The sequence below is a fragment of the Malurus melanocephalus genome, unplaced genomic scaffold (genome assembly GCF_030028575.1).
Source record: "Malurus melanocephalus ecotype Western Australia unplaced genomic scaffold, MMel_1.1 scaffold_13, whole genome shotgun sequence".
Lineage (NCBI taxonomy): Eukaryota > Metazoa > Chordata > Aves > Passeriformes > Maluridae > Malurus > Malurus melanocephalus.
Genome location: NW_026623245.1, coordinates 5063044 through 5074456, shown reverse-complemented (window position 1 = coordinate 5074456; position 11413 = coordinate 5063044). Strand labels below are relative to the sequence as shown.

Here is an 11413-nt window from a genome sequence, read left to right as displayed (position 1 = left end):
TTCAAAATCTAAATTACACAGTAAATCCCCTGGTGATGATGGCTGATACTCCTCTCTCTGTGCAGCTCTGAGTGCCAGGATCCTCCTCCAGAAACACCACGGCCTGAAGGTACCAGAGGGCCGGTGCRACTTAACCAATAATAGCGGCAGGAGCCACAGAGTCTGTGAAGCAAAATCAACGGAGCAGGATCTAAAAGCTGTACTAAATAACTCCTCAATAATCATAAATCTTGTTACCAGCAGCTCTCACGCTGCTTTACAGTGGAAATGATGCCCTTGCTTTGCAGAGGTGGAAATTCAAGCATCGAGGAACATAGCAATCATTCCTGGAGATGCAGGAGAGAAACGAGGGTCTGGATTTCTGGGTCGGTGTGTTATCTGCAGGGCTGCATTGCCTCCCTACCGTGACCAAGTGAAGCAGCACAGGAACAGCCTGCYGGCAATTTTCAGCTCTCTGGTGGGTGCTTTAGGGAAGCATTTCCCTCTGGGCCCTGCTGAGCAGCGCTGAGCCATGGACATCATCCAGGAGGATGCTGAGAGGCATCCGAGGAGCAAGTCTGCCTCTTCAGCCAGGAGCCTGCCTAATAGGCTTTTTCTCTCCTCTCAATTGGTCTCAGCACATGCAGGAGAAGCAGAGCAGTCTGTGTGGTTTAAAGATCTTTTTTTCAGCAGGTGATGGGAAATGCAGAGCTCGGGAGAATATGACGCCTGTTGGAATATGCAGCAGTCAGAGTCCATCCCTGAGTGCTTGTCACAAGATTTATGAGAAAGGCAGCTTTTGTCTTAACTTACTCAGCAAGAACATCAGGAAGGGATTAGAGAATATCCTGCCCTGGGTTCTGCCCCCAGACCCCTGCACGGGRTCTGGGCAAGACCCTGTGAGAGGCAGCCCCTTCCCTAAACTGGTAATGGGAAATTGATGCCTGATCTAAATGTGGGATTGTAACMAGCAGTGGATGGGGCTGGGCATTCATTTCTCAGAATGACTCCTGATGTAGAGARAAATTCAAGTGCCTTTAACCCTCATCTTAACTTCTCTTTTTCTTTTATTAATACTGAAATCTGTAAATTGATGAAACCAGTATTTACCTGATGTGAAGTAATAAGGATGAAATCACTCCTCAATGAATTCCCCATGGTGCTATTACAAAAGAAATCCTTCACCGAGTGGCTTTAGGGTTTGCTTTGGGGACAAAGAAGAATCAAACCAGCTGTGCCGCACTGGGGTTTTAATGAGGGTGAGAGTGAGATTTTGCAGCAAAAACTGAGGCTTTGGCTCCTCGCATGGGCTCTCCTCTCTGCCTCGGCTACGCATCACCAGAGGGCAGCAGAGATCGGAARAAAACATCGCTGCGAAAATCCTGCAGCAGTGGCCAGAAAAGGGGTGAAAAATCTTTCTCCTCTGCACCCACGTGAGCAGCGTGCCGGTGGTGGGTGGGGGCAGAGCTGGGTCCGTGTCCCCCCGGTTCCTCGCCAGCAGGGATGTGCCGAGCGCTCGGAGCTGCACCGCTGCTGCTGCGCTGGGAGGGATGCAGAGCTCTGTCCTTGTGCCCTGTGCTCTGCACCAGGACCTCTCTGCTGTCAGCTGCCTGCCAGAAGGAAACTGTAGCGGGTAAATATTTGTAAAGAAGGCGAAAAGCAGCTCAGATTGACATCTGTGCCTCAAGTCCTGCTCTGGGCTGGGAAGAAAATAGAGCGTGCAAAATGCTGGGTCCTTCTTGCTCAGCCAAGGCAAAAGCCTTGTGGAGGGATCCTTCCCCTGCCAGTGACTTTTATTCATGGCATGTGGGCAAAGTTGCCCCTTTCCCTCCCTGTGCCATCGCCACCACCGTGCCCCCAGGAGCAGACCTCAAACACGAGGGTTTTCCTCACCAAGTCATTCAGGATTATGGATCGGGGAGATACTGCCTATTCCAGGCTCCCCAAAACAGGATTGTTAGGGATTCAAATATTTACATTGTATTGCAATTATTAGTATTAACTTAAATAATTATAACTAGTTGTTATTAGAAGCTCAAGTGGAAGGAAAGTTGCAACATTTGCTGTTCTTTGGAGTGAACCCCTCATTGAAGCAAAGSTGCCTGCTGAGGACTTGCAGGTAGATATTTGATATCTATTTGAAGGATTAAATAGCCTAAAATATCCACCAGGCTGCTGACTACTTTGGCACTGTCTCTTGCCTGTTTGGATGTGACTTTCAATTGTGCCTTTCACTTGTGCTATGATTTTTTTGGCTTAGTTTATTGCTTCCAGGCAAATTTCTGAATGTTGTCAGGGCCCTGGGCAGAGAACCCTGCAAAACAGTATTGATGTCTCAGCTGCTGTAGCGTAAGCCTTTTGGAATTACAAGGCATTTTTTTTACTACTAAAGAAAGGAGAAGAATGTTTTTGCATCGCTGTGCCACGATGGTGTTTGCCAGGCTGCCATCCTTCCTTCTTCCATGCTTTTAGGAGGCCTTTGCAGTGCTCCTGATTCGGAGGAAGGGAGGTGAAGGGARGGAATGGGCAGCCCTTCAAAGCATGAAGGAAAGGCAGGTGATGAGATGTGGTACTAAAGCTTGACCTACACAGTTTGGGTTTTTTGGTTTTTTTGGTTTTTTTTTTGTTTTTTTTCTGGTGCCTCTAACACAGGATTCCCAAGCAGGATCAGGAACTCCGTACCAGAACTGGACTCAGGACCTCTCTTTACAACAGTTCCTTTACAAAAGAACTGCAGCCCAGTTTCAGACTGAAAATGTCATTGGCCAAAGATAAACTAAAGACAGGGCTGTGGAGTCTCTCAGGCATGTTTTACATGGTACTGAGCCATGCCCCAAGGTACAGARTGTCAGATAAATTAACTGGGAGGCATGTGGGCTTGAATGCTGTTTATGACATCTCAGAAAACTCTTTTCAAGATTCAGGCAGGATTTTAAATYTAGGAGTCTAGCAAGGATCTTGCTTTACCTCTCTCCCAGCATATATGTAATGGTACCCCAAGGCTCCCCAGATAGCACCAGGACCAAAGCAAAAAGARCTCATCACTGGGGATTTACACCAAACCCACTCTTCTGCTGAGGGCTCTGTCATCATTTGGAGTGATCCAACCTCTCCCAAGCCCCTGAGATTGCTGCCAGCATTCCCTGTAAACAGCATTCCCTGTAAACATTCAGCCTGAGGTATTTGATGGTGATGGGTCYGGCCTGTCATGAGCAATTGTTTGTCTTCCCTGACTGGATAAACATGCAAATAGAGTCAAGGAAACAGAACTGCCTAAAGCCCATAGGTTTTCTGTTATTAATTTTACTGWAAACTATTGATGGTARGTCTCAAAAGTCTGTTAGAATAGAGATATTAAGGATGAAATTTGTTTTTCTTTTTGGGTTTGTTGGTTTGTTTTTGTTTTTTTTTATTTATAACCCTATCTTGAGCCTGACAGAAAATGACCAGTTTTAAAGTTTTGATTACATACCCCATGAAATTTTTATTTAAAAGGACCATATTTCAACATTTTTCAGATCTTGCTGTGACTGCTGAAGGGTCACATTAAAATTGGTTTCTGTAAGCAGAACAACATACATCTCTGAAAATAATTTTCACTGAAATAGTTTTATATTCCAGTAAAGCTTCCTTCCACATTAAAGTACACTGCACAAGCCTGGCCTCAGCAAACTCATTTACAAAAAGACGCAAATCAGCATTTCAAATGYGGATGGTGCCTGTCAGTACACAGAGGTTTGACTGTCAGAAGGTGGATATTCCTTGTTTACCCATAAATTAAAATCTGTTCACCCAAGGAAGCTTTAAAGCTTTCAGAGTCATTCAGTGACAAGAAGACAGCATTGAAATATTCAGGCTGGAAGGGGATACCCCCAGCTYTTGGCAAGTCCCAGGCAGTTCAAACCAGCTGGGAGGGAGGCCCTGCACCTTTATCAGTGTGACCCCCTTGGCTGGGACAGGGGAAAAAGGGGATGGGAAGAACAGGGCAAGCAGCTCCACCAAGCTGAGAAGGGATTGATGCCAGCAGGAATCTGGCATTGTGAAGCGGGGCCAAAAGGCACAAGGGGATGAAAGTCATGATGAAATGATTCTCTAGTGATTTTTTTTTTAAGTAATGGTGATATTTGATTATTTGATTTCTTCTTTTCCTCTGTAGAAGATGCCAGCTCACTGGGGCCAATCAGATAACAGCTGCTGACAGGCATCCAGAATTAATAGGCAATTTGAAGCTACTTCTGGCTCATGTGAATGTTTCTGTTGGTCCTGTGTAATGGCTGCACAGCTCACCAGCAATTCCCTGTGTTGTGCCAGGCTTCTTCTGGCATCTTTCACCAGGTAGGAGCTGCATTGCACAAAACTAACAGATTCCTGTTTTTATAGACTGTATTCTGTGTTTCTACAGCTCTCCTGCCTTTGGGGGTCCCTGGGCTCTGTTTCTCCTGTAAGCAGCATGTCACAGGCTGTAGCAGCTGTAGCAGCTCCACAGTGTTTGATTCCTGCAATCCCTGTGCCACAGGAAAAGAGCTGTTGTGTTTTACAGGCACTGCTGGTAATAGCAGAGCATTTATTCACCTCATCTTTCTATAAGAAATTACTTAGCAAAGACTTTATTTTATTACTACTTTATTTTACTTTTTTCTTCCTTGTCTTCTTCCAGGAGGTCTTCAGGGCTTRTAATACCATGAATTAGCCGTGCCCCAGTCAAGTTCATTTTGGGGTTAGGAAGTGAAACCSTTACTTAGGGATGAGGAAATCCTCCTTCCTGCAGCTTATTAAAGTCAATACAATTCCTCTTGCTAAAATTCTTCCCCGATTTATTATTATAAATGAGGTGTTCCATGGAGCTATGGCAAGAGACCTGTGGCAGTAATAATGCTAAATTGAATTTCCTGGAATTCGGTCTCAGACAATTGATAAACTGGGTTATTCAGGAGCCATTCAAAGGTCCTAAGCTGTAAATGTATTCATTATCTCCACTGTAGTTACAGYGGCCCAGTAATTCCACTTTGTGGAATTTTTGTCAGTTTTGCATTAGCATAYGGGCACAGATTACTGGGATTTGAAAACATTTGTGTTGCAAGTTGCCTTCCAGAACAACCCAGCTGAATGGTAAATGTGTTTAAAATGGGRAGGAAAAAGCATGTTCTTGTATTTCAGTCATAAATGTGAAATATATGATAAATGGGGAAAATACATGCACTGGATGTAGGACTCCTGTAAAATTAATCTGAGGGCAGAGGTGAGAGGAATTTTTGTCATATGTGTGTTACTTTGTGCCTTTTACTGAAGCTGTTATGTGATGATTTGATGTCCTGCTTGCTTAGCATGAGGTAATCATGATCACATCTTCCTCYTTGAACAGCCACGGTACAGGCAAGCTGGGGAAACTCCAGGGAACAAGTAACTGCACAAAGGGACTCACTGTGCATGTTTGCATTTTGGGTAGATACGTGAGGGCTGCCTGGGTGGGGGCATGGATGAAACAGTAGCATGGGTGTGCATGAACCCAGCAGGACGTGAAGCACTCTGAGGCAGCAAGAGCAGCCAGCCTGAGGTACTTGTGTCAGTTTGGAACAATCCTTGAAGGCTTCCCAGATGTTTGAAATTCAAAGGCAAATCACGAAGTGTGACRAAGGTTGGATGACAGCCTGATTGTGAGCCAGCTCTAGCACACAACTCCTCTGGCCTTAGGTTGTCTACATGCRCAGAGTTCATCTTTCCTTTTTTCATTGCTGCTCTCTGTCTGCTTAACTTTTCTGCACTGGTTTTCCCCTTTGATTTATTTTTTGCTTGTGCTACCCATCTAAAGAGACTGAGTCACAGCAATAATCTGTTTGAACTCCTACCTGCAAATTTCCTTGTTCCCAGTACATTTTCTGACACACAACTGATTCAGCTTCCCAGAAGGATCTCTCACTTGGGAAAGCAGAGCCTTCCTCTCTAATACCAAGGTCTCTCTGACTATCTTGATACCCTTTAAAACCATCCACCAAATGATCATCACTCAGCTTTTCYATAACCAGTCCATTAGCACAGTCTCTTTCCCTCTCTCACAGCTTGCTTCCAGCTCTTTGTTCAATACCCTTCTTTCTGCTGACGTCATTTTAAGTTCTGGAGCTTCATCCCTTTACCCTCCTTGAGACACTTGCTCTCACATGCCTAAAATCTTCCCATGCTGCTGTCATTGTTTCCTGCAAGAGACTCCTACTCCATTTCTGATACACCAGGGGGGGGTCTCTAAATGCATCCTCATGGCCACCCTTGAGGACAGTCTTGAAAGATCCTTCCTGACTCCAGCCAAGCCTCTCTGTTTGCTCCAATTCCTGCTTCTGGGCCCCCAGCACCTGAATGAGTTGACAAGTCATGTAAAAATGTTTTTTGAGCACTGGATTTTCCAGTTGAGTGGTAGATATCAAAACACCGTTGAACCGCTCTTCTCCCTTTCTTTTTGTGGAACAACGTGTGAAGACTGGCAGAGTCTGCAGCCTGTTCTGGCTGGGATGAGAAAGCACAAGGATGATGCCCGTAAGGATTTCCTATGGGAACAGAAGATGGTCCCCCTCAGGACTTGCTCTGCCAAAAGAGCAAGACTTGCTCTTGCTTTTTCAGAAGCTACTCACCAACAAGCCTGTGGGTACATGATCCAAACTGATGCAGGAGACTGCCCTGGCTGATGGCCAGGTTCACTTTTTCCTTTTCCAAGCAACCCCAGGAGCCCTAGTGCTCCAGAGGACTCCGTGGACACCCCACTCCCCTCTGTCATCCCATTAATCCACACCTGCTGCCAGGCTCAGCCCCCACTTCCTTCTTTTCTTGGCACACACACAGAATGGGATTACCCCAGCCCTGTCAGTGCTCTGTGCCTGGCCTGGTTCCCATTGCAGGGGTGCAGCAGCATCACCTCTGCCACCTCTGTCTGGCAGGGGTGACTGCCAGCAGGCGGGAGTGGGGGCAGCTGTTCCTGCCCCCTTGGTTTGTATTCCTGCCTGCAGCCCCGTCCCAGGCTCCCTGAAAGCAACCTCCCAAATCTCCCATGCACAGAAGGTCCGAGGCGGGCTCTTTGTCACAAATATCTATTAAAGGCAGCGTGCGGGTTGAGGAGGGTGCCACACCGCAGCAATGGGGTCTCGTTCGGGTGGGAGGAAGCTGGGAGAAGCAGAGACACCCTCCCCCCAGGACGGGTAGGCCGATGTCACATGGTGGGGGTGTCTCTGTGTCCCAGGTCTTCTGCATCCTCCTGGGAGCTGATGTGTGCCTCTTCTGCAGGGGTCCCTTACAGTGGAGGCAGGCGCGCTGGCCGGTCAGAAAGCCTTGCGGGAGCCGATGCATAGCCCAGGGATCGCCAGAGGCTGCCGGGGGCTCTGCGGAGTGGTGGCACAGTCCCCCTCACCGGGGGACGGGGACTGATGGGGGGCAGAACTGAGTAGGACCGAGCAGCCGGGATCTGCCTGCCCGGCTCAGTGAGCTGCGGCAATCCCTGGCTCCCGACGGAACAGCCCGAGCGTCGCCTGGTGCTCCTGTGCTCTCCCTGGAGCGGCGGCAACCTGTCCGGGGGACGGCTAGTGAGGGGGGGCCGAGTTGCCTTGGGCTGAGCTTCCTGGATGTAAGTTTGCTGAAGCTGAGCATCCTCGGCTTGTCTAAGCAGGTGAAGAAGCCATGGCAGCTCCAGGCTCCCGGCAGAACAGCGCGGAGGTGGCCGGGGACTCCTGGCAGCTCCGCGGGGCGGTGGCACAGGCCCATGATCCAGAGGATAGCTAGAGCACGGGGGCACAGCTGCCTGGGGTTGAGCTTCCTCGGCCTTCASCGCCAGGTGAARGAGCCAWGGCAGCTCCTGCTCTGCAGCAGAGCAGCCTCGGGGTCGCCAGGGACTCCTGGGGGCTCCTCGGGCGGGCGGTCCCGGCATTCTATGCACGGGACAGCCGCTGATCAGGAGCTGAGCATCCTGAGGCTGAGCTTCCTCGGGCTGCCCAACCCTGTGAAGAAGCCATGGCAGCTCCTGGCTCCCAGCAGAGCGGTCGGGGGGCTGCAGCAGTGCTGGAGGGTCAGACCTGGGTGCGCAGCAGCTGCTCTGTGGCCCCAGAGGAAAGAGCGTTTCCTGTGCTGCTCTGGACCAGGGGACCATGATTGCTCTGTCCCTTGGGAGCAGGGGAGCACTGGGTACAGTGGTGGGGACTCTGTCCTGCGATCGATGCTTTGGAAGCCAGGGCTTCTTCACGGAACAGCCTTCGACCATCAGATTCAGCTTCACAGGCAGAAGTGTGGGCACGGMTGCCTGCAGGGAGACAAGAGGGGGAGTGGGGGGCTCGGGGTGCCCGGGCTGTGGCTGTCCCCTGTCCCCAGCCTACCTCCTTGTAGAGGAGCTCRAAGGCACCGATGGAACAGGTAGGGTCGTCCTTGCGGTCGAGCACGAGGCGCAGCGTGTCCCGCTGGACGTTGGCGCACAGCCGGCGGGTCACCGCCGAGCAGGGGCTCATGGTGGGGCAGGAGTTGATCTCCAGCAGCCAGGGCTGGCAGTCCTCCGCGATGAGAAAGTCTGCCCCGAAGAGCTCGAAGCAGCCCTTGCGGGAGCTCACCTGGTGCTGGGTGCAGCGCAGGGTGTCCATGATCGCCGCCTTCATGCCGGGCACCAGCACCCGGTGCCAAGCATCCGCCCGCCCCAGCCGTGCCAAGTGTGCCTGGAACTGCTTGTGGGACCAGATCCTGTCGGGGGGCACACGGGGGTCCAGCGGGGCTGCCTTGTACCGCTTCTGGATGGAGACGTTGCAGAGGTGCCTGGCACTGGGGCARKGAGAGCGKGGCYGGGTCAGGGRGCGCCGGGGGCTGGGCATTGCKAGCCGGGGGCAGGGGAGGGGGCACTCACGGTTCCAGGCTGCGCAGAGAGAAGGGCCGGGAGCAGAARCGCAGGTAGCTGTCTCGGTAGAACCAGGCGGTCAGTGGATTCCAGTCGGTCACCACGAACCATTGCCGGATGTCGAATTTGGTGTCGAAGATGGTGAGCGGCTGCTCCACGTACTTCTGTACCACCCACTCGCACAGCCCCACCGAGGGGTCCGTGTAGCTCCGCGCCAGCTCCAGCACCTTCTCCAGCCGCGTCGCGCAGACGATGCCTGGGCAACAACACAGTGATGGTGGGATCCTTTCTCCGTGGGGATGTGTGCGCCCCATACCTCCCCAGCCTTACCCCTGCCGCGGGATTTGGCGCTGGGTTTGAGGATCCAGACGTTGAGGGTGCCCTCTATGGCGAGCTGCGGCAGCTGCTCCCCCAGGCGCTCCAGCAGATGCTGGCACTGCTTCCGCTGCTCCCCGCTCAGCGCCAGCCTGGCTCCCTCACTGTCGGGGACACGGGGGGCTCAGCACCCGCCCTGCCCCTGTTCTCCCCCGCCCTCCGTCCCGCGCAGCACCCACTGTGCCACACGGTAGTATTCATGCAGGAAGCGATCCCAGGCGATGCATGTCTTGCAGGGCGACGGGGTCTTCCTGTCGATGTCCTGGTGCCCCAGGACGCCTAAGTGCTGCTCACAGACCTTCAGGGCGTCCTCCACCAGCTGGGGGTACAGGGGGSAGCCTGGCTCTGCTGTGGATGGCATAGGGTGAGAGAAACGCCGGCCTTGGGRCCAAAGCACGGAGCCTCCCTGTGGGATGGGTGCCTTGGGAGCCAGGGCAGGGCAGAGTAAGGGATCCTAAGCCACAGCCATGAGCAGACGCTCAGCTTCCAAGCTCAGTCCTCAGACACGCCCCTAACCCTGAACTCCCTGTTTCAGCCCCCCGCCTCCTCCGGCYGACCCATCTGCTTGCTCTCACCTGGCCCCTTCTCAGATTTTGGGGACTGCTCTGTCTCCACTGCCCTGTCCTCCACCTTCTCCAGGGCCAGTTTGAGCAGACTGCGAGCTGCCGTCAGGCGGAAATCCTCTGCAAGAGGGAGGCATCATCCCTAGCCAGTCACTGGACATGGGCAGACTGCAGCACAAGGGSTGACAGGAGGAGCCCCAGACTCACCGATGAAGGCTTCCTGCTCCTCCAYGATACCCAGCCGGTAGCACCGGGGGAAAAAGGAGTTGAGGTCGACTTGCTCAAACCAACATGAGTTTTTCAGGCTTTGGCACAACCCCTCCTGTTAAGAGAAGCTTGCCAGTCCCTTCTGGACACCTCACCCCTTGTGCCCCCCTCCCTGAGGCCTCTGTGCTCCCACCTTGGTGTTAAGGGCGTGTGCCCCGGGATGGTGGTTCACCATCTCAATCCTCTGCAGCAGTTCCGGGTCAATGCCGCCCAGGCGGAGGGTCCAGAGGAAGTTTGGCACCAGGTCCTCCACCAGGGAGGACTGCAGGAGGGAATGGGCAGGGGTGAGACAGGGAGCCCCCATCCTGCCCCAGTCCCTTGCCCCAGGCTGTGSTCTGAAGCTGAGAGTCCCAGGGGAAGGGCGTGGGGAGCTATGGCAGAGCTCAGCCCTCGCCCTCTTAGCTAACCATGAAGTTATGGATGTCATCTGAGTCCTCATTGCACTGCTCTTTGTCTTCCTTTCTGTCTTCCTCTTCCCCCTTGTCCTCTGTGTTGTGGGGCCGTGGGTGGTGCAGRGGCTCTTTGGTGCCCAGGGAAGGCTGTGCCTCCCCACGTGAGTTCAGCASTGCCTCCCCCTGCTCATTACTTGCTCTCTTCTGCAGCTGCCGTTTCTTTTGGTCACCRAGCTGCTGTTTCTGCTGTCTGCCATTGCTGGGGAGCCCTTTCCTTTCCACCCAGCCCCGGGCCCGCAGCAGGCGGCGGATGATGGGATAAGGGCCCAGCACTGTGAAGATCTTCTTCTCCTGTGGAGAGAGMAGGGAGCTCAGCCTGCCCCACCTTGCTCCCTCTGCTCTCTGGAGCCACAAGTGTGGCTTTTCAGGGCAGTGTGAAATCAGACCCCTCACCTTAATGGCCTTCTCCACATGCAGCTTGGCCTTCCTGAGCTGCCCWGATGTGCAGGTGGCCATCGTGGTAGCCAATGCTGACAGCTGCCACCTGCCCTGTGAGGAGAGTCCCATCTGAGCCTGCTATCCCCAACCCCATGGGATAGGCAGGGAAGGGGAGAACATGCTGACCTGTCTGCCTCTGCCTCACCAAGCCTGGGACCCCTGACATGGCATTCCTTGACCTGCCAAGCCTTGTGCCAGCATTCCAGCTTCACTCCAGTCTCAGGATGCCCTGCTGTGCCCTTGTCCTTGGCCTGCTAGTCCAGGGGCAGCTGGGATATCACTTGCTGAAGTGCTGCCCCTGGCTGAGGGGCTGTGTGCCCACAGTGCTGCTCTGTGTCACACTGTCCCAGGGTAGTCTGATGGTGAGGGAAGCTGTGGGTGGCTCTACCACCCCCAGGCCAAGCAGRTTTTCCTATTCCCCCATGCCATTAGGGGCCAAGATGGGTGTCCAGCACAGGACACGGCCTCCTAATTCTAGCACCACTGTG

General features: G+C 52.7%; 1 protein-coding gene across 1 annotated transcript; it reads right to left on the bottom strand.

The window, feature by feature from the left end:
• Window positions 1-7252: 7252 nt before the first annotated feature.
• On the bottom strand, window positions 7253-10943 carry LOC130582706 (tubulin monoglycylase TTLL3-like). The gene is made up of 9 exons (XM_057381578.1): window positions 10443-10943; window positions 10169-10297; window positions 9976-10090; window positions 9781-9888; window positions 9385-9553; window positions 9161-9309; window positions 8840-9086; window positions 8325-8757; window positions 7253-8251 (listed from the first exon to the last, which is right to left on the bottom strand). The coding sequence occupies exons 1-9, from the start codon at window positions 10941-10943 to the stop codon at window positions 7253-7255; spliced, it is 2850 nt and encodes a 949-aa protein (XP_057237561.1).
• Window positions 10944-11413: the final 470 nt, after the last annotated feature.